Here is a 21,072-nt window from a genome sequence, read left to right on the forward strand (position 1 = left end):
CCGGCTCTCTGAAAAGAGACGAACTTCCCATCACTAAAGCTCATGCTTACTACCATTTGCACTCTTAGTTGCCCTTGGAACTATTTGTATTTTAAAACGTATCAATGTAAATACTTCAGACCTGTACCATAGTGATAAACAGATAACACTTCAATTTGAATCAAGTAAACACCACTTGTATACTTTAAAACAGAGGGTCGTTTCATTCATTGTGGACTCAACATGACAGCATTTATACTTTTCAAGTAATTGATCTTCAACACTTTCAGAAAATTAACAAGACTCACATATCCCTTTGAGCCACCAAATGGTATCATAACAATGCTGTATGCTGTTTTGTAATGACACAGCACAATTTTATAATTTATTAGAAATTTATTCAAATTATTTCACGGACCCCCACACTATGGTTCACGGACCCCCAGGGGTCCCAGGACCCCACTTTGAGAACAACTGAGCTAGAGTACGGTAATTGAGCTCTCAGCCTGCAGAGAAAGTTGTGAGGCACAGACCCCCAAGCTCTCTGCCCGACTCCACTGGTCACACTAGAACTTAAATATAAGAGCACTCTATGGTACACTCTCATGTACCATAAAACATAAACAATATACCCCTGTTTTCTGTGAATGCATGATTATGAAGTGAAGGAGAAAAGATGTGAACAAAGTTGTGCAGTGTTGCTGTCTTTTCCAGCACAGAGTACACTCAACTTTCAATGAATGGGGATGTGTTTTGTTAATCGGGTCAGGTCGCACACAGCCATGTTGGAATAATTTTCCAGGACTATATGTGATTTTTCTCCCATTTTCCAGGTGTTTTCCAGTACTGGAAAACTGGTCAACTGTTTTCCAGGTTTTCCAGGTTTTCCAGGACGCGTGGGAACCCTGTCAGAGGCTGCAGTTCTCGTTGCAGTGGTCGCCCTGTGCTGCATGTCTTTTCCCACATTTCCTGTCTCAGTTCAGCTATTCTATCCATAAAGGAAAAAATACCCAAAACATAATTCTAAAAAAACAACAAAAAAGTAAACAATACATAAGTATGTACAGTACAAGCTCAGAACTTAGATCAAATGTACCACTTTGTCCACATGGGGGTGTTAAACTCAACACAAACTGAAAGTCATTTAAAATGGAGAAATACTAGTTAAGTCATGACGACCATCTTGTAACATGGAAACAGTGGAGGAGGCTTCCCGAGTGCTGGGTTCTGGAGTGCTGGAGGGAGCCTTAAAGAGACAGTAGCTGAAAGGAAGCATTTCAGACCGAGACTGAAGAGTTTTAACAAGCTAACATAGACACAATGTGTAGCCTGGAAATGTGCTTGATACCCTCTCTAAGATTTTACAGCTGCTGCTGACACATTGAGAAACAAAATGTATTCAAATAAATACAATTATTTATTGTTTACAAAGGAAATTTTCATTTCTGTCCACCCTTAATAAAAGTATTGTGAAACTGAAAGTTTCTGCTATATGTATGAAAACACCCCACACATTAAAATACGATATAATTTGACAATCAGCAAGTTTTGTTTAATTCTTTATCATTTTTAAAATCCTTTTGACTCCGAACAAAAAAAGTCTTCTAATATTCATTAACCTCAACAGTTAGAAATTCAGATAAAAGATTGAAGCTAAGATGCATGAGGAAAACAGACACAGATTCTAATGTAGTGCAAATATAAAAATCACAATAAATCTGTTTATAGACCCACAGCCTGTCTACACTGAATACCACATGATGAGCTGAAAAAAAAAATCACTTAAATAAGACGTACCAATTGACTTTAGAATAAACACATACTGATAGTTAGAGCTGGAAAGTCTTTAAAAACACATGAAGGCAGAAACATCAGTTTAATTACCAATGAGGGGAACGCTACCAGAAACTTTCTTAGGCACAGAAATACCTCAGAGCAGAAAATGATGATAAAACTGAGTGTGTCGCTGCAGGTCTGTAATGCTGGACTGGCCAGTATGCATTTTATAATGGCAAATATTGCAGGTTTATGGTGTAGCTGGATGACATTATAAATATCTTGCAATTACATATCTGTCTTTTATCACTGATTTATTCATAACAATTATACTACAGTTGTTATCCTTACTCACAACCTTTATTCTACTGGCTTTTAACGTGTACAATTATATCACTCCATGAGACTTTGTTATCATTTTTATCCTTCAAGTGTATTTAACTTGAACTAATTTTGCTGAACAAACTGTCTTAAAATTATTTCTTAAATATGTGTTTCAGATTTTGTTATTATTTAACAGCAATTATGAACTGGCAGTTTAATTTCACACGACAGAAGTCCCAAGTCTTTGATTAGAAGCCACGTTAACAGACTCAGATGATAGTTCTTAAAATAAAGATGTTAAAAATAAATAGCCAAGTCCTGCAAGATAAGAATGGTACTTCTTCAGGAAATGTGAAAACAAGTTAGGACCGCAAACACATCCCTGCAGTACACAGGTAAGAATAAAACAATGTTTAAAATCGTCTTTTCCTCGTCATATTGTGTGGTAGAAATTCGAAGATGGCGTTAAATGCTTTAAAAGTCAAATGTCATGACAAGTAAGAGTTCAAGGAAAATCTTTAACATGTGAGGTTTTGAGCCCCAGCGTCAGAATGCTACCTCCCCTTCCGGTGGATCTCTTGATGCATTCTGAGGTTTCCCAGCACGGTGAAGTTTTTACCACACTGCCCACAGCCGTACGGCTTCAGCCCGCTGTGGAACCTCTCGTGTCTCCGGCAGTTGTCCGGCCTCGAGAACATCTTACCACAAATCTTGCAGCTGAACGGCCTCTCCCCCGTGTGAACGCTTTGGTGCGTCTGAAGCCGGCGTTTCTGGGTGAAAGATTTCCCACACTCGAGGCACCTGTATGGTTTTAAAGGTTGGTGTGTGGCCCTGTGCTCCTCCAGTTGAGACATACGGATGAAACCTTTGTTACAGACCGAGCAGGTGAACAGTTTCTGGTTGGCTCTTGAGAGACTCATTATTCTTTTCATTCTCTGGTTCTTCCTACTGAGGATGTGATCCTCTGTGTGTGCTCCTAACCTGTTTGCGGTTTGCCTCTGTGCATTAAGAGAGAGGAGAGATGGCCCAGCTTGTTGTGAAGCAGGCTGTGAGCACTGCTCCTGATGAAGAGGGTGTGAAGTCTGTTTGAACTGTTCTTTTTGAACAAGCTCTGAAGTGTTATTTCCCATGCACACAAGTCGACTCTCTACCTCATCTTTTATCTGCACATTTAAAGAATCCACTGTGATTTCCTCTGCATATGTTTTGTCATACTGCTCAGAGAGAGGGGGGAACATGTGTGTTTGCTCCTGCATTGCATCAGAGTTATCATCAAACAAGCTACAAACAGGAGGAGGCCAGATCAGGTCATCCTGCTCAAAGCAAATATCTGTTGTTGCCATGTTGTCCGTTTGCACCTGGGTGGCTAGTTCAAGTACTGCCGGCTCTTGTTTGACCACTGCCCTTGTGTCATGGCTCTCCTCTGCTGCATGTTGAGGCTCACAGAGAGAATCAGCAGCCTTTGGCTCCACGTACTCTGCAAAGGTTTCCTGATCGCCTCTTTCATCTAAAATTGACAGAAAGAAAATACAACCACAAAAACAATTCAGGAAACAGACTTTTTTATAATGTGCCTGTTTTTTTATGTTCGCTTTGTTTGTACAATGTGCAAAAAAACTCTAAAAAGTGAGTTCAATTTCCTAACTTATGGCCTCAAAGTCAAAAGTCAAATATTTTCTATGGTGATAAATCGGCTTATCAACTTATAATCATCTAACATAGGATTAGGTCATTTTCTATTAAGGATAGCTGCTGGTTTAGGGCTTCTATTTTAGATTTCAGGACTCTCTGATGTGCATGTTTCATAATTATCTGTCATTATATCAACCAAAATATAAACCAGCTAATCAAGACTTCACTTGAGCTGATTCATCAGCTTTCATGTGGATTGATTGGGGGATTATGTGTCAAAGTTGATGGTAAATTTCACATCACAGCTCAAATAAAGCCAGAAATTTGAAGTATTTTTCTTTCTGTAATTTAGAGGCTTTCATATGTTCTGTTTTATTTATTTTAAGTCACACAAAATCCAAAATGTCTCTTAGCAATATGTCTCTGTCCTCTCGGGTCACAGTTTATGATTCACACCAACAAACTATTCTGTCATCTCACATCTGAATCGCACTGTGTTTTCTCATACTGTGTGTGCTTTCTTTTAATAACCTGGTGCAATTTTATCTGTGCAATAACTTACATCACTATCTGTTCACCAGATATAAGTGTACATAGTGTGTGTGTATATCTGTAATATTTTATTCTATTCTATTCTATTTTATTTGATCATTATGTTGAAATGCTGAGTCAGCATTTCAACATATTGTTCTTCTACTTTAAACTTATTTTTCCACTTCCGTGCCGGGTTTCACAGCCTTCAAATTTTCACCGATTTTAACTGTTCAACTTTTAAACTATTCAGCTTCTTCACCATTCGCAGGCTATATCTTTTCACATATTCAACCCTTATACTTTTTGAATTATTCAACTTTATTTAAAATTAATTTTAACATTGAAACAGATGGGGCGGAACCTTCAAATCCACTTCAACTTCTTCAACTTCTACAGCTAATAGCTTCAGCATACTTCCACTTATAGACTCCATTCAAACTTTAAACTGTTCACAAGACTTTCAGCTATCTACACTTGTTTCACGTTTTTGATACCTTTCACAGTTTCACAGATTTCACCGTTCAAAAATTCATCAAATTTCAGCTCTTCCCTCACTTTAACATTGGTGTGTATGGGGTGGAACTCTGGTGAGCAGAGTGAGAGGTTCAAAACTTGGAGTGGGCAGGCTGGGAAAAAAATGGGACATGGCCTCTGGAAAAATTGCTAGAAAATCCACAAATTTCACTCCACATACACAAATAAGACATCAAAACGTTCCCTGTCTTCTCCTGCTTCTGTCAAAGAGGTAACTAAAGCAAAAGATTGTATCGTTGAGCCAGCAGGTCACCAACTGTCAGAGAAAGTCTCTCTGCTCGGCCATCTGCCATAATGTTAAATATTTCTGGAGGGCAGCACACGTTTCACTTTTCTTAACTCGCTGCCCTGACTACATTTCTGACTGTACAGACATGAAAAACACATCACTGTGTTCATCAGGGTCTTTGGATGCTCACGGTTTGATCCTTTTTCTGATAGCTATTACGGTTATCGCATAGTGTTGGCATTTGTAGACCCTAATTTAGTCCATGAATCCCATTCTTAATCAACTGTCACACAGCAGTTACACAGCTGGTCCCATCACCATGGAAACAGTTAATGACAGTTGGAAACAGTTAATGACAGTTGGAGACACAGGTGATTCAGATGACCTCATCAGTTCTGACTGACACAAAGACACACGCACACACATGTGATTCAGATGACCTCCTCAGTGAGTGACAAACACAAACAGACACACTCACACACAAACACACATAGCTGATTCAGATGACCTCATCAGTGAGTGACAAACACAAGCACGCATGCACACACAAACACACACACACACACACACACACACACACACACACACACACACAGACACACACGCACGCACACAGGTGATTCAGATGACCTCATCAGTGAGTAATAAAACACAAACACACACACACACACACACACACACACACACACACATACACACACAAACATACACACATAGGTGATTCAAATGACCTCATCAGTGAGTGACAAACACAAAGACACATGAATGCACACACACACACACGCACGCACACACACGCACACACACACACACGCACACACACACACAGACAGACAAACACCATAGTTTGTCAAGCAGTTTATAGGTGCTACTACTTCTAACACTTCAACTTCTTTTTAATTTTTCCACTTTATTCACTTCTTCTCCTTTTTCTCCTTTTCTACATTTTTCAACTCCTTCACCTTTTTCCACTTCTACATTTTCCACTCCTTCAACTTCTTCTCCTTTTTCCACTTCTTCAACTTCCTCTCCTTCTACATTTTCCAATCCTTCCACTTCTTCTACTTCCACTAATTCAACTACTTCTACTACTCTTCCACATGTTCAGCTGTGTTTCACAGCTTTCAGCCTTCAGCTTCAGCATTTCAACGCATTTGCTTTCAGGAAATGCAACCTTTCTAGTTATTATTATTATTATTGTTATTATATTTTTAACTATGTAAGTACATTGTTTTATTCCCCTGTCCCGTGTTGTAAGCTGCTGTAACAAAATAATTTCCCCCAATGGGGGATCAAATAAAGTATATCTTATCTATCTTATCTTATCTTAAAATGTACAACTTTGTATTTTGATATTTGTTGTTATTGAAGAAAAATATATATTATAGTACACAGTATTATAGCCGAATTGATCAGAGAATCATTTAAAAAGTCAAGCATCTAAAGTGTTTGCCTGCAAAGAAGGAGAGGTAGAGTAAAAGGGAATAAAGTCTGAATTTCAGATTGTTTGAATGAAGTTTGGTTGCACGCTCCTCTGCATACTTTGAGTTCCTTCTCACCTTTACAAGGGGCCTGGCTCCCTGCTTCTGTTTGCTTCTGTTCCTCCTCTGGAGCTCGAGTCTTGGCTTCTTCCCGAGCTTTGCAAAGCTCTCCCTCCATCAGCTCTAAACTTCTTTTGAGCTCCTGAATCTCACTGTCTCTCCGACACATCTCCAGGCGCAGCACCACAGTCCCGTCCTCCACCAGCTTTGTTATTTCAGCCACCGCAGCGTTAGCCAACACGTCCATGATGGCTGCGACCTGCGTCCCGAAGGAGGAGGAGAAAGACATCCTGCCTTTGGAGAGTTAAAGTCAGTGGAAGTGAAATAACAGCTCAATCCAACAGCTGGTGCCTTTGAAGTGAGGCAAACATCTCCCAAATAGTCATCTCATTATTTCATTCCGGACAATTCGGACAGCGGAAGTGACGTAAGGTCAACAGACGTAACTCTTCTAATAAATGGGAAACAAGAAAAATAAATGAATAAATAAATACATTTAAAAAATGTGAAACAAAATTTAACAACCGATGTGATTTTTGCAGAAAGGAAGAAGACAATATAAGTCATTTATTTTATGAATGCCAAGTAACTTAATTATTCTGGGGAGACGTTTTTGCCAATTTTATGAATTTGCACTTTTGAATTAATCCCTAAAAATGAATGAGTGAAAATAAGAAATTGCAACAATTAATACATCTTTTAATACTGCTCAGTAAATTTCATATACATAAATCCAAATTAAACAAATCTCACCCACACTTATCAATTTGTGTCACGTCATGTAAACACAAGAGTACATAGACTCTTTAAAATGTATTAACAACAAAAAAGCTGCACACATATTTCAGATTTATTTAAAGAATACATATTTATCTTGTTTCACTGTTTATTACTGGTATTTTTCTATCTTTTTCATGTATCATTATTTCATCAAGAATTATATTGGCATGTCCGGTAAAGCTCTGTTATTTCTTTTATTTTCTTAAACACATTGTAATATGTATTTCTATACTCAAGTTTCCTATAATATATGTAATGTTATCCAACACCTTTAATAAATGTCTCTTAAAAACTGTTTTTGTTTTATTTTATCGAAAAGGTAAACACTGATAGTATGGTCAGCCCTCAGGCAACATGGATATTAAAAAAAAAAAAAAAAAAGTATCCACATGCCTGTACCTTGTTTTACTCAAATGTAATGATTTGTTTATACTGTAGCCTAAAAACTTATGAAATGGGCCATTCAGTACTGCACACTTATTTTTTACTGTGATGAAATACATATCATATAGAGAAAAAACAGCTGAATTAGCCTAAAACAGTAGACAGAATATATTCAAAAATATAAATATTTAAAAAATTGGATCTATAACCACCATCATCATAATGAAAACGACAGACTCTGCCATATAAACCTCTTTTTATTCACGTAAAAAAAAATGCTTCCAACAACTTTTTTATCACAAATGTAACATAAAATGTATCACCCTTACTTTAGAAAAATACTTCTATCAGCTGGTAATTCATTTATAGATGTACCGTATGAATACAGATGTTTTGTATAATTAGACAAATGCAAACAGAGCAAGGTTGAAACTAAGGCTAACGTTTAATCACCTGCTGAACAGACATGAAGTAAGAAAGCTGTGAAAATTCTGGATTTTTTTCAGTATCCCTCATATGTTTTAGCCATGATTCTTTTTCTTGCCTTTGGTTGTACATTTGTTATTTTTAAGAGCAGTGTGCACATCAGAAGCTACATATTTTGGGGACAGAGAGGATCAAAAACATTGAATACATACAATCATCTCTGGTCATTATTGTCCTGTCAGCTCTCTACAGTTTTTGTCTTGTAATAGGACAACAAACCTTGTAATACCTGAAAAAACTACAATTTAACAGTCTGCAAACTAAGTTCATGAAGGCGTAAAGAAACCTTAATCTGTGGTAGAATTGCGTAAACAAAACTGTAGCTGTAACTTACACCATAAGAAAATACTCCATCAGTAAAATGAAAATTAAGCTCCATGTAGAAAAATACTTTTTACAGTTTGATCAGTTTAAATCAGTTTTTTTAACAAACAAAAAAATCTGTCTTCACTGTGTTTCATTCCCTTAATCCTTCTGCTTCTCCTTATCGCACTCTTTCTCCTTTTCCCGCTTCAGGGTCGCTATCGCAACAGCCTCCTCAAAATTCATGCTGAGCGGACTGTTTCGGTTCGTGTCCCTCATGAAACTCTCATCCGCATCCCTCCACCTGTCCCTCTCTCTGTCAGGCTTCTCCGTTTTCCCCTCTCCCTCTTCTTCTTCATCTCCATCTTTTTCCAGCCATCTTGCGCAGACTTTGTCCCCTTCTGTTGGGTTTTTCAGCGTGTTGTCTCTCTCTCTGTCGGCATCGCTTCTCTCTTTATTCTGCTTTCTGAGTGTCATGGCGGCGACTTTGCAGTGTTGTGGCTTTGGAGGCACGACGGGCACTGCTTTCGCTCGGTAAAACTTTGGTTGTTGGGAGACGACCAGTTTCCTTCCTACTCCACCTTTGCCCTCTTTTAATGCCTTCTCATTAGACTCAGCCTCTTTTAATTTTTTATCTAAACTTTGTATTCTTATACGTTGCTTGTCAGCCTCCTTTTTGCCATGATGCCCTTCTTCTTTTCCATCAAAACCCACCCTTTCTCCATCGTGTTGCTCTGTTTCTTTGCTGATGACACACTTCTCTTGAATTGCTTCTTCTAGTTCAGTTGTATTTCCCTCACCACCTTGCATCTCTTCATGGTCCATTACATTTTCTTCAGTGTTCTCCACCAAGTCCACCTCCGTCCCATTTTTCCCTCCTTCCTCAACTTTCTTCTCTCCCTGAGTGTTTTCTTTCTGCTCCTCTCTGACATTTTTGTCATCTCTCTCAGCTGGACTTTCTTCTGGAGCTTCCTTCTCCTGCGTGCTTTCCTCATCCTCTATAACTTCACATACAACACTCTCCAGTTCATCCCAAATTGCATCAATCTCCTCTTTTCTATCTTTCTTCATCTTGACTTCATGTTCTTCCTCAGCTATCTTCTCATTGTCGTCCATATCTTTTTCTATCCTCATGTTCTCCTCACTTTCTTTTCTTTCCACATCTATTTCTTGACTCACATCCACATTTGAAACTGTGTCATCTTCCTCGTCACTGCCTCCTCTAAGACAGGATCTATGCTCTTCTGTTGCGCTTACAGAAAAGTCTCCAAACTCTTCTGATGGAGTGTCATCACTTTCGTCCGGTTCGACAAAAGAAACATCAGGGAAAGGTGGATAATCACTGTGAGAATCGTTTATAGCTTCCTTTTTCTCTACTATGTCGTCCAGCCTTGTGCTTGATTCATCATTCCAGTGTGTGGACTCTTCTGTAGATTGAGGTTGTTCTTCTACACTCTGAGTATCTTCCAGGACCATGTGATCTCCCACTGTTGCTTTGCTGCCAAAATCAATGAGCAAAAGAAACATTAAGTCATTTATAAGAGGGTGTACGAATAAGCGTCATTGTAGACTATTTAGTTTACTTCACATTTAACTAACAGTTTGTTTAGAGCACATTGAAAATACTTTGAATTTTGTTGTTTTTATCCAACTTTGGAGAATTTGGGGGATTTTTTTATTAGTTCATAGTGAGCTAAAGTTATCTATGCAACCAGATGAGATGCAGGGTCTCCATAATCCACCATGGCCTTACTTATGCAATGTATTATGAGTCATTCTCCGGCTTTATACAAAGGGCACAGTGGGGTGATTAATTTCAGCCACACTAACCTTTCTGACTATGATAATGATGATTTCAACAATGTGGAACGGCTAACTGATTCAACAATGACATTTACGCAGACATAGGCTATCTATCCGAGATCTGCTAACATTAAGATATCTCACTGTGCCGCTGTAAGAAACCAGTGCTAGGGAGATCATTTATATTTTCTTGAAAAAGTTACACACCCTCACTTTAAAGAACAGACTTTATAAAACATGAACATAATATCAGTGACATCATTAGTTTGTTTCTGAAGTGGCGTAATGACGCTGAAAGATAGTGGTCACCGTGTTGGAACTACTGACTCAGCCTAACTTCAGACTCATCTAAACCAGCAAAGAGATGGGGTTGTGGTCAGAGACTAGCCACCTGACACCTATGATGCACCTGTCATTTAAATCAGTCGCACACCAAACAATGCCTAACAATGCAAAACTAAAAAAGATAAGTCACAAACAATGAAATGAGATCAAATCCACTTTAGTCCCAGTCTGTAAACTTGATCAATTCTGCTGTAAAAATAAGTATTTTTAATAAGGACTTTAATGGTGTTTCCTTGGGTTTCGGAGCCAGTCTTTTCTGTCCTTTCTTAAGCACATTTAATAATTTAGCGTTTTTTTTTTTACTGCCCCCTCTTGTTCATTTAGCACCATTGGCATTTAATGAGTTTATTTCCCTGTGTGCCGATTCCCCTCTTGCGAAACATATCTTTAGTATTGTTGCTTCTGACACTATTTGTCTATAGGTATTATATTTTTTGATTAAAGTTAAGGCAAAACAAAATTACTTCACTTTGTTTGCCAGCTAGCAGAGCTGTAAGCTAGTAGCTGTTAGGAGCTGTAAGCTAGTAGCTAGCAGTATGACTCAGCATATTTTGGTTTTGAAATGTGTGCCTTTTGTGCCTTATTCTGAGTTTTTGTGTGTTTTGCTTTTAATTATTTAGTAATTTTGGGCTTTGCAGTTTCACAAAGTATAAATCCTTCAAGAAACTCAAGAAAATGTACACCTAGCTGCCACACGTTGAAATTAAGCAACTCATTGCAATACAGACTCAAGTAGACACTCAATTAACGGCGCTTTTTCATACACTCATGGATTTGCCTCACTTTCAACACCACTTTCTTTCAACCTGCTTTGGTTAATATTTGTACCACTAGGGGGCAGCACCATGAGCTGTAAACACAACTTAACTTACAAATGATCAGCTTCAAAGTGTTTAAGCTAACCATTGCTTTTTTACACATGCAGCAGATACAGAGCAACGTTAGCTTCCATTTGAAGTCATGTTCTGGCATCTGATAGATTTGAGTTCTATATTTACGAAACATAGTTTAGAAATATATTGTTAAAAAACTCTTTATTGCTCAGCTACATTTACTAGCTAATGGCTAATTTTGTCTGTTAGCCATTCGTTTCTGTGGATATTGGTCAACAGCGTGTCTTAGTTAGTTGAATAAGGTGTGTATTTTCCTGCTGCCTGTTGTATCTAGAAGCAACTTTTATGAGAAGAGGGAGACTGACCACTGGACTGCTAAAATGCTATGACAGCTAAAACTGCTAAAACCACGAAATTGCTACTTTCCCCCATTTTTTTTGACAAAATCAGCTTGAAAAATGTCTTCTGTTATAGATAATTGATAAGTAAGTATGACAAAAAGAAAAGTGGTTCTACGATAACTAAGGTGGAGTAAAGAATGAGCCTCTTTTTTAAACATGTCATCCTATGAACTTAAATATCAAATCAGTTTCACCTTTTCCTTTCTGTTTCCAGTTGGTCTCCTCCTTGGTGAACTTCCTCCTTCTTCTCTGTTATCTCCTTTTCTTCCAATCCGTCATTACCTTCTTCGTCTTTCACTTCCACCTGCTCCAGCTGTCCATCATGTGATATTTTACATGCAGGAAGTTCAAGGTGCTTTGACAAGCAATCTTTGTCCTCTGAAGTGTCACGTACAGCTACTCCATCGGCAGTGCGTCTGTCCGTTCTGTCAGCGTCTGATTCAAACCCGCTCAGATTGTTTAAAAAGTAATCACAGGGAAGACTTTTAACAAACATGCTTTCATCATCCTCACTGTAGTCATCCTCACTCTCAGCCTCCTCTTCAGAGCTCGTCTCCTCCGGTCCGTGGACAGGTGAGGTCATGTACGGCAAGCTGAGGGACTTTGTGTGTCTGTTGTTTAAGTCGATGCTGAGCGGCCTGTGTTTTCGTGACTCTGTGGGACTCTTGGTGTGTGTTTCAGGTCCTGGATGCTGGTGTGCGTCCTCCGTGGGATGACAGGAGGACTGATACTGCTCCATGGCTTCATACTCATCATCTGAGTGACCAGGAGGCTCAACGGAGAACTCGTTCACCTGACGGGTAAAGACGGATACTCATTTTAATATTCATTTCCTTTAAGAATGACTAAAGCCTTATCTGCACACACACACACCTGATAGGGGGCACCACAGTCCATGTGGTCCATGAAGCTCGAGTCCATTTGGTCTAGGAATTCAAAGTTATCTTGAACGTAGCCTGACAGCCCAAAGTCATCCGCCTCCACCTCAGTAGAGTTTAGGATGTCAGAAGCATCGAACACCTCATCACGCTGAGTCACCTCGGGCTGAATATTAACCACCATGTCTTTCATGTCTGAAAGCAAAACACAGGCTGACTTTGATTATTCCAATCCACATAAATATTTTCAATTAAAAATATTTCATCTTTTTTAATCACTCTAAGATGGCAAAGATCGTTCTCAAAGAATATTTTAAATTACCCATGTACGCATCGTTATCCTTTTCATCATCCAGAGCATCTTTATCCTTGTCTTCCTCCGTGTTGGAGATCACGCTCTTGGCTCGTTTCTCTCCGGACAAACTTGGATTCCGCGTCACCATCTCTGGCTCTTTCCTCTCTTCTTCTCTGACCTCCTTCTCCTCCTCTTTATTTCCTTCACCTCCTTCTTCCTCATGAACACCTTTCTCCGTAGTCCCCTCCGATTCCACATCTGTAACTTTCCTCTTTCGATTACTCCCCTCCTCCTCAGCCTTCCTGCCGTCCTCCACCTTCCTCTCTGCCGCTATGCTTTCCTTCCTCTCCCCTCCCTCTCTGCCCTCTACTCTGTCTCCTCCATCCCTCTCCCTGCCTCGATGGATGACCCTGTCTGCTCCACCCCCTTGCAGCACCCCTAGGGCCAAGTTAGAGGTGATGTGGAGGGGCACAGTGACCATGGTGGGTCCAGTGATGTGCATGGCTGCTCTGCGGCCCACTTTAGTAGACAGACCCGGGGATCTGGTCTGCAGACCCTCAGCTCCTGTGAGTCCCAAACCTTCAGGGTCTAAGGCAGTGTAGGTACCCTGAGTCCCTGATCCCCCACTCACTAACCCTGTCCCCCTGCGATATGTCACTGCGTATTCACTGGCACCGACAGCTGGGGTGGGAGCGGTAGCATCAGGACCAGATTGCTGGGTGGAGGGGATGATGGGAGACGTGGTGGAAGGCGGCCGCTGTGCAGGACGCCTGGATCCTGAAAAACACAGCCATTGAAGTCTTGAGATAATGTGCAACCTTTCTTTTTTACAGTTTAAGAGTGAATCCCAAACATCGTTGTCAACATCTATGTCTTTTATTTTACTCTGCAGTCGGTGCACAAAGCCGCTAACACTGCTATAAAGCCACTGATGTGGGTTTTCCTCACAGTTCAATCAAAGCAAACAAAGTTAACTCACACACATTTTGGTTCAAGTTAAAAAAATGTTTTATCTCATCACGTGTAATTTTTGGGGAAAGTATCATTCAGAAATTGTGTTATAGAAGCAGCACCTTCATTTGGATACGGTGATGTACTGAGGGAGTCCATGCTTCTTGCAGGTCTCAGGGCAGGCCGGTCTTTCTCTGAAACACAGGAGCCAGTATTTTAGATCAAATATAGTTAGGTTGCATTACAGAAAGGAAAAGAGGAGAAGTTTAAAACTCATGTGTCAGGAAGATTATTCTAAAATTTTCACTGCACAGCATGGTTAAAGATTTGTACGACTGAGTACGACTTCAGAATTACCAGAGGCCGTACTACTGTGTGGGTAATCTTCCCTGCACACATATTTAAATTTAAATTCAATGATCAGAATTTATAATGGTAGGACTTCAATAGACTTTTTATAGAGGAGGTGCAATAGGTTTTGTACCTTTGGCTGAGTGTTTGTGTCTCCGTCTTGGGTCGTGGAATCGTCCTCCAATGTTGAAAATTGACATCCACTTCCTGCCTTTTAGAGATCCTTTCCTCCTGAACAGACAGAGACAATCAAAGTGAGACAGAACAGAGAGGAACCATTTAAGATCCAAATACCTTATGTAATGTCTTCACAAAAGCAAAGAACCCAAGGATTATTCCACACAAACAATATACAGTTCACCTGAAACAAGCCTGAAGTGAGACTGTGTTTTCAAAATGATGTTTAGTGACACTCAACATCCAGTTTAGACAAGTTTAGGGGGTAAATATAGACTGCACTCACTTGTCTGTGCCTTCAATGATGGCGTGGTATGGTCTGATGGCTAAAGGACCGTCTCCTGGGCTGATGTTACCAAAGTTTTGGATGGGCTGAGCTGCAGCGAATCTGAAATGGCCTTCTCCCGGGATGCATGCTGCTGTCGGAGAAGGGAGCGAGTTCCTTCTCTCATTTGATAAACCTGAAAATGACAGAAGTATTTCAGTGGCCAAGCTAACTGTGTGTGTGTCCTCTCAGCCTTTCTGTGCTGCTGCCCAAACCTCTGACTTGATCGACATTTAAAACAGAATAGATGAAGTAGAATAAAATGTTGATTCAGTCTGATGCCCAGGTGCGTGTGTGTGTGTGTGTGTGTGTGTGTGTGTGTGTGTGTGTGTGCGTTACCTAGTTTAGGGAACAGCTGAGGGACGTGTGTGAGGATGAACTCCACCACAATGGACTGAACCCTGACCTCCATGAAGGCTGCTGTACCGTTAAAACCTGACACCTCGATGTCCTTTGACCTGAATTTAATGAATATTAGAGGGAAGAATGGGAGAAATTAATCCCTCTTTTAGGAGAATAAATAAGGAATGATGCATCAAAAATACTGGAAAAAGACAATGTCTAATATTTATAGTTTTCTACAAAATCCCTCTATTAGACTGATTTTAAGGATACACAAAATGTATATTTTAGGCTTAAATTTGTAAACAGAGGGCAGGTTGTGGTTCAGTTTAAGCAGAAATAACAACACGTCTATGGGAGTAAGTAATATAGGTGAACCTGAGCAGATTGGGGGCCCAGACGATTGCCAAGTTCCTGGAGTGCATGTTGGTCTCTGAGGAATATGAAGCCATCCTGACGAGGTGGCGCATCAGAAACTCCAGAGTCCTGAAACAAAGACAGTTATAGTTAAAGCAGTTTAACTGCAGAGGAAATCTTTTATTTTTGGTCAACACCTATCAAATCGGGTTTAGTTCAGTGGTGTAATCGCAAGCATTAAAACTATAACTTCAAACAGCCGATAATTTTGCAGCTTGCCAATAAGAATTAGCCCTGAACCTCTGTTTGCTTTTAAAGGGTCAGTATCAACACCTAAAGACCACTTAGCCTCTTGATGCTAACATTGATTAAAGCATTTAAATATATGTTGCAGTGGTAGACTGCTATGCTTGCTTGCTAGCTTTATCATACAACTCATTTTACTCCTGGTTCAACATGAGAAGCATTTCTTAACAATTTGTCTGTCACTTATTTACTCTCAAGTTTGTCCAAAAATAGCGCAATAGCTAATTTAGAACAGCTTCCGAAACCAGCAGCCATCTTTGTTGTTTATAAATGTCTCATATCAACCCATCCCTTATTAAATACACTGTTTTGATTGGCCTGACCTGGATCATACCAGGTGGATATCTGCCTAAACTGAAAGGAGACCAGACTCATCAGTCAGCGCCAATATGAATTCAGAGACTTCACTTTCTCCCATGTTATACAACCTTTTTCTACCTGGACTCTAGTCTGTTTGAAGTAAGTTTAAAGAGGCATGCAGGTCGACTTTATAAGCCAGAAAAATGAATCCATCATAACTCTGAAGTTAAAAACTTAACTAAACCATAAAGTTAGCCCTCGAAAAGCTGGTAAAATAGGCCGTCATCTGTTTCCTGAAGGTACAAACTGAAAGTTTTGAGTCTGAAATGAGTTCAAGACTGCCTCAGTAAAGCAGAGGACGGTACCTGTAATGTTGGGTTGGCAGCTCTTTCAGCACATCTCCGATCTTCACCAGCCTCTCCTCCTCCAGCTGGATGGCCACAGCCTCCTGTGACACAGAAACATGTTTGAAGAGTCAGTAATTCAATCTTTCATTGCTGTGAAATTGTTTGAAATGTGGAGCTTTGGAATATATCTGTATGCATTTCATGAAGGACCGTACATAAGAACATTTCAGACATAAGGTCACTTGACCAATTCTATATAAGCTACTTTCCACTTGTACTACATCATAATACAACACAATATGATACGATACAAAATGATTAAAAACGATGTGATATGATGCGATACAATACCATTCTATACCATATGAGACAATATACAATACAAAACAATACGACACCACGCAATACAATACAATACGAAACAATACAATGCAACATGATACAATACCATTGTATACGAAACGATACAACACCACATGACACGATACAATACAATACCAGTCTTTACGATACAAAACAATACAATACAATACGATACATTATGACACGATGCAATATCATCGATTAAGATACGATACAAAGCCACACGATACGACACTATTCTATACCATATGTCACAATATAATAAGATACAATACCATACTATATAATATAATACCGTTCTAAATGATAAAAAACGCTACAATACGATACAACACGATAGGACACGATACAACATCACACGATACGATGGGAAACAATACGCACGACATGACATGATATGACACAATACTATACGCTATGATACAATAGCATTGTATTCCATACGATACACCCATAGGCTGTATAAAATATAGACGTAGTATCCGTGACGTCTCCCATCTGTTTCTGAAGCGCTGTTTTGAGGCCGATCGTCGGCGGCAGCCATATTGCTGCTGTCATGCGATTGTGAGGTAAAGAGGCGGGCTTTGAGCCTCCTAGCCAACAGCTACAGTGTTCCCGACTGTCAGTTAAGTCAGCTGTGCCTCTCATTGGAAGACTCGTAATCTCAATATCTTTGAAATTGCCTCGTTAGAAAAAAATCACCCCCCCTACAGTGTGTGCCAATCAAGAAATGAGCTATACAGGCTACACTTGTTTTTTGTACCAGGCTGTAAACATGTTTATTTCTGCTGTAAAGATCCGCTTTGTTGAATTGTTGTGTATGTGGTTTCCGGTACTTCCGGAGCCAGCCTCAAGCGGATCCTCGATGAACTGCAGTTTTTAACACTTCCGCATTGGACTCATATTTTTAGACCGGAGGTTGCTGCTTGGGTACACCACACAGTACAATACGTTACCATTGTATACGATACGATACAAAACAACATGATACGATAGGAAACAATACCCAAGACACGACACAAAACGACACAAACAATACAATACCATTCTACATGATACAATAGGATACAATACAATACGACACGATAGGATATGATACAATATGATACAATAGGACACGATATAATACCGTTCTATACGATACAATATGATACAATACGATACAATACAACACGATATGATACCATTCTATATGATACAATATGATACAAATTGATGCAAACAGATATGAAACACAAAAATAGACTTCACAGTCCTCTTGGGGAACTTTTTGGTGTATTGATGACCAAACAGAGATCTAAAAGGATTCCGCAGAGGAGGTGCTTTGTCCCCTCACTGAACACTCATTTAAACCTCATGAACACTCATCAGAGAGGGGAACTGTGTGAAATATTTGTGTGTCTGAGTTACTCACAGCAAACTTGTCGTACAGCTGGTATGTGAGCAGAGGGTTGGGCAGCTCTCTGAAATAAGCTTTGCACAGAGAGCTGACACAGTGGATGTCCTGCAGGTACAAGTCCTTGTTGAGATCTGGACTCCCGTCGCCCTCGAACTCACCCCTGGTTGTGAATAAAAACAACACACAAACCTGATTCAAACGTGTGATTTCAAATCATACATAGATGTACAGATGTAATCTGTAAGGAGGCACGCAGCTATTCCCACACACACAACTTACCGTAGTTTCTGAATGTTGGACGACACTCCAGACAACCTGTAGATGCCGTCCACGATGCCATGTTTCTCCACAAACTCACTACAGCATCTCAGCACCAGAGGAACTGTGGGAAGCATTGAGCAACTCAGGTTATTAGTTATTTGTGTTCCTGTCTGCATGTTTTATTGCATGTTTTGTTTCAGACACACAGGTCATGGTATTTATTTTAAATAGGCACTGAAGCCAGACCTGTTACTTTTTAAACACCATGTATGCAGATTTAAAGATGAAACAGGGTTCAGTTTGTGAGCTTAATTCACCCAGGAATAATTTAATAATGTGTGTACACCTCATGATGCTGGCCTGCAACAACAACATAGGACATAAAGGGTTTAATGGCGGGTGGGAACCAGTGTTACTGTGCATTACTGTGCCTTCAGTGTTGGAGTGTGAACAAACTACTACAGCGAGCACTCTGCATCATCGGATGTACATGTCCTTTAAAATAAAGGCACTTTTTTTTATTTCTAAGGCACTTGTCCTTGACCCACTTGAAACGGCTATGCAACCCACTTGTGGGTCCTGAATCTAAGTACCCCCTCTTATGGCTGAGTTGTTTCTATAGGAGAGAATCTACAGTATGTCCCCAAAGTCCTGTTTTCATCAACTCAAAGTCCTGTAAAAGTTAGGGTTTAAAGAAACTGTTCTCCTGATTTTATATTCTCAGCAATGTTTTCCTCAAAGTGAAATGTTAGGTCATTATTTTAAATCACACACTTATGTCATACAATTTGTTGAGGTTACACCCCTTCAGACTAATATCAATATACATGTAGTAGACTGTACAAGACAGAGACGTCTCCACAGTGGCTGAAGTGGTATTCACCATTCAACTTGAATTTGGCCTGTCCATGTTCCTTTGTTCTTTCCCTGTTTGAACTACAATGATGGCGCTCAAAAGCCTCTTAAACAAAATATGAATATTTATGTTTTTTTAAATGTGCCATGGCAACTTTGGCATCACCGTGCTTCTGTCTCTAGGAAATAAGAAAGCATGGTGATGCCCACTCTTAGCCAATGTTAAATGTCATGATGGCCATGTGGAAATGAAAGGACTGCTTGATAGAAATAACATTGTAGCATCTTGAGACACAATAAATGACTAGAGTTAGCCTTTTGAGCCATGCTGTGTGGTTTGAGCCCTGAGAAAGATGTCATTTCAACATGTACTGAGAAAAAGCCGATGCAGATCTCTTCTTGACTTTCTGAGAAATATCACTTATAGGAATATGAGGCACTCAATATTTCTAAACATGGCAAACATTCTGACTGCATCATGGCTGTATCAAAGCTGCCGAGCTTTATTTTCCACCTGTAGGATGACCTTTGAGGACAGATCATTTGAACTTTTGAATGATAGATAAAAATATTTGATGACCCTTTGAATTTCCCAAAATTAAGAGGACATCTAACCATGTCTATACACACATTTTGGGTAGACTTTATTCTTTCTGACAAGCTTCCTAGTGCATGTGTTGAAATGTATCCAAACATGGTGATTAGTGTGTATTCTGTATAATGAACGGAGAAAAAAGTCTGTCTACTTACTCTCTTGTGACGAGGTGTTCAGGTAATCCAGCAGATCACATCCAAATACCTTCTCCTTGTTCCCCCCTTTCTTCCGAACTCTCCTCATCTCGTCCTCTTTGCTGTGTTCACCTCACATTCAGGCCAACCCGGGTTTCTTGACTGACACCAGTAGAGCGGCCGACCCCTGGAACGTGTTGACCAACTCTGTTAATGTTCCTCTGTCTTTGTAGAGGTGCTGCACAGGTGCTGAAAACACAAGCTTCGCGATGCAAACAACAGCCTCCCCACAAATCAAAGAACAAACTGCACTGAGTTCTCAGCATGCATATGCAACCCTTCACTTCCCCCTGATGCACAAAATTCATTCTCGAATGAAAGGCCACACCCTTGCCTCTGTACTTCTGCTATTCAGTGAAATAACCCCCAAAATATCTCACACCACTCACACCATTATACATTTCAGCAGTGGTGGACCCAACTAAACCTGCCATCACATCCCCAGACCTTCGACCATGTTCATTTCAAGCCTGGACTGTCCTGCATGTCAAGGCCTTGCTGCTCCTTTTGCTCTGCAGCGGAAGTAGACTTTTACAGCCTGAACATACAGACTTCTACAGACTTTCAAACTCACCCCCCACCTCCTGCATCCCTCTGACACCTGCCACCTCTCTCCTCCTCGCCACCATCACTCCCTTTCTGCCCACTTTTGGGAGAGAGTTTTAGCGTAGAAAGATGAGAAAATCGACAAGTTAAAAAAGCGAATATGAGTGTTCCTACCTTCACTCTGCTTCGGCACACAAGTAGCAGCACACAACGATGACGCAAGAAACCGCTAAACTTCCCCTGTTCACTTCCTGAGTGAGTCCATGTTGTGTGCTTTCTGTGTGTGTGTGTGTGGCCCGCAGCTTCTCTGCTGAGAGAGTAGGGAAATCAGTTCAGCGTGTATCTA

At 40.0% G+C, this 21,072-nt stretch overlaps 2 protein-coding genes and 1 long non-coding RNA gene across 5 annotated transcripts; 1 reads left to right on the top strand and 2 right to left on the bottom strand.

The window, feature by feature from the left end:
* Positions 1-1,377: 1,377 nt before the first annotated feature.
* LOC117826408 (zinc finger protein 583-like) lies at positions 1,378-6,981 on the bottom strand. The gene is made up of 2 exons (XM_034702429.1): positions 6,568-6,981; positions 1,378-3,586 (listed from the first exon to the last, which is right to left on the bottom strand). Exons 1-2 carry the CDS (start codon positions 6,836-6,838, stop codon positions 2,634-2,636), a joined length of 1,224 nt encoding a protein of 407 aa, XP_034558320.1. The 5' UTR covers positions 6,839-6,981; the 3' UTR covers positions 1,378-2,633.
* A 1,158-nt stretch (positions 6,982-8,139) lies between these two features.
* Positions 8,140-20,961, bottom strand: si:dkeyp-68b7.12. Of its 3 annotated transcripts, none has more exons than XM_034702062.1 (14): positions 20,901-20,961; positions 20,142-20,307; positions 18,555-18,657; positions 18,291-18,435; positions 16,532-16,614; positions 15,582-15,689; positions 15,201-15,319; positions 14,823-14,997; positions 14,493-14,590; positions 14,131-14,202; positions 13,085-13,834; positions 12,758-12,957; positions 12,079-12,677; positions 8,140-10,000 (listed from the first exon to the last, which is right to left on the bottom strand). In XM_034702062.1, the coding sequence occupies exons 2-14, from the start codon at positions 20,227-20,229 to the stop codon at positions 8,665-8,667; spliced, it is 3,876 nt and encodes a 1,291-aa protein (XP_034557953.1). In that variant the 5' UTR covers positions 20,230-20,307; positions 20,901-20,961; the 3' UTR covers positions 8,140-8,664. The 3 variants fall into 3 exon arrangements, with proteins under 3 accessions (XP_034557953.1, XP_034557955.1, XP_034557954.1); XM_034702064.1 differs by lacking the exon at positions 20,901-20,961 and adding an exon at positions 20,755-20,895; XM_034702063.1 differs by lacking the exon at positions 20,901-20,961 and having other exon boundaries at positions 20,142-20,454.
* Positions 11,575-15,384, top strand: LOC117826177. Its single transcript, XR_004633988.1, has 4 exons — positions 11,575-11,785; positions 12,403-12,457; positions 12,566-12,684; positions 15,205-15,384. It is a non-coding gene; the product is annotated as an uncharacterized LOC117826177 (long non-coding RNA).
* Positions 20,962-21,072: the final 111 nt, after the last annotated feature.

Source organism: Notolabrus celidotus, chromosome 15 (assembly GCF_009762535.1).
Source record: "Notolabrus celidotus isolate fNotCel1 chromosome 15, fNotCel1.pri, whole genome shotgun sequence".
NCBI classification, from domain to species: domain Eukaryota; kingdom Metazoa; phylum Chordata; class Actinopteri; order Labriformes; family Labridae; genus Notolabrus; species Notolabrus celidotus.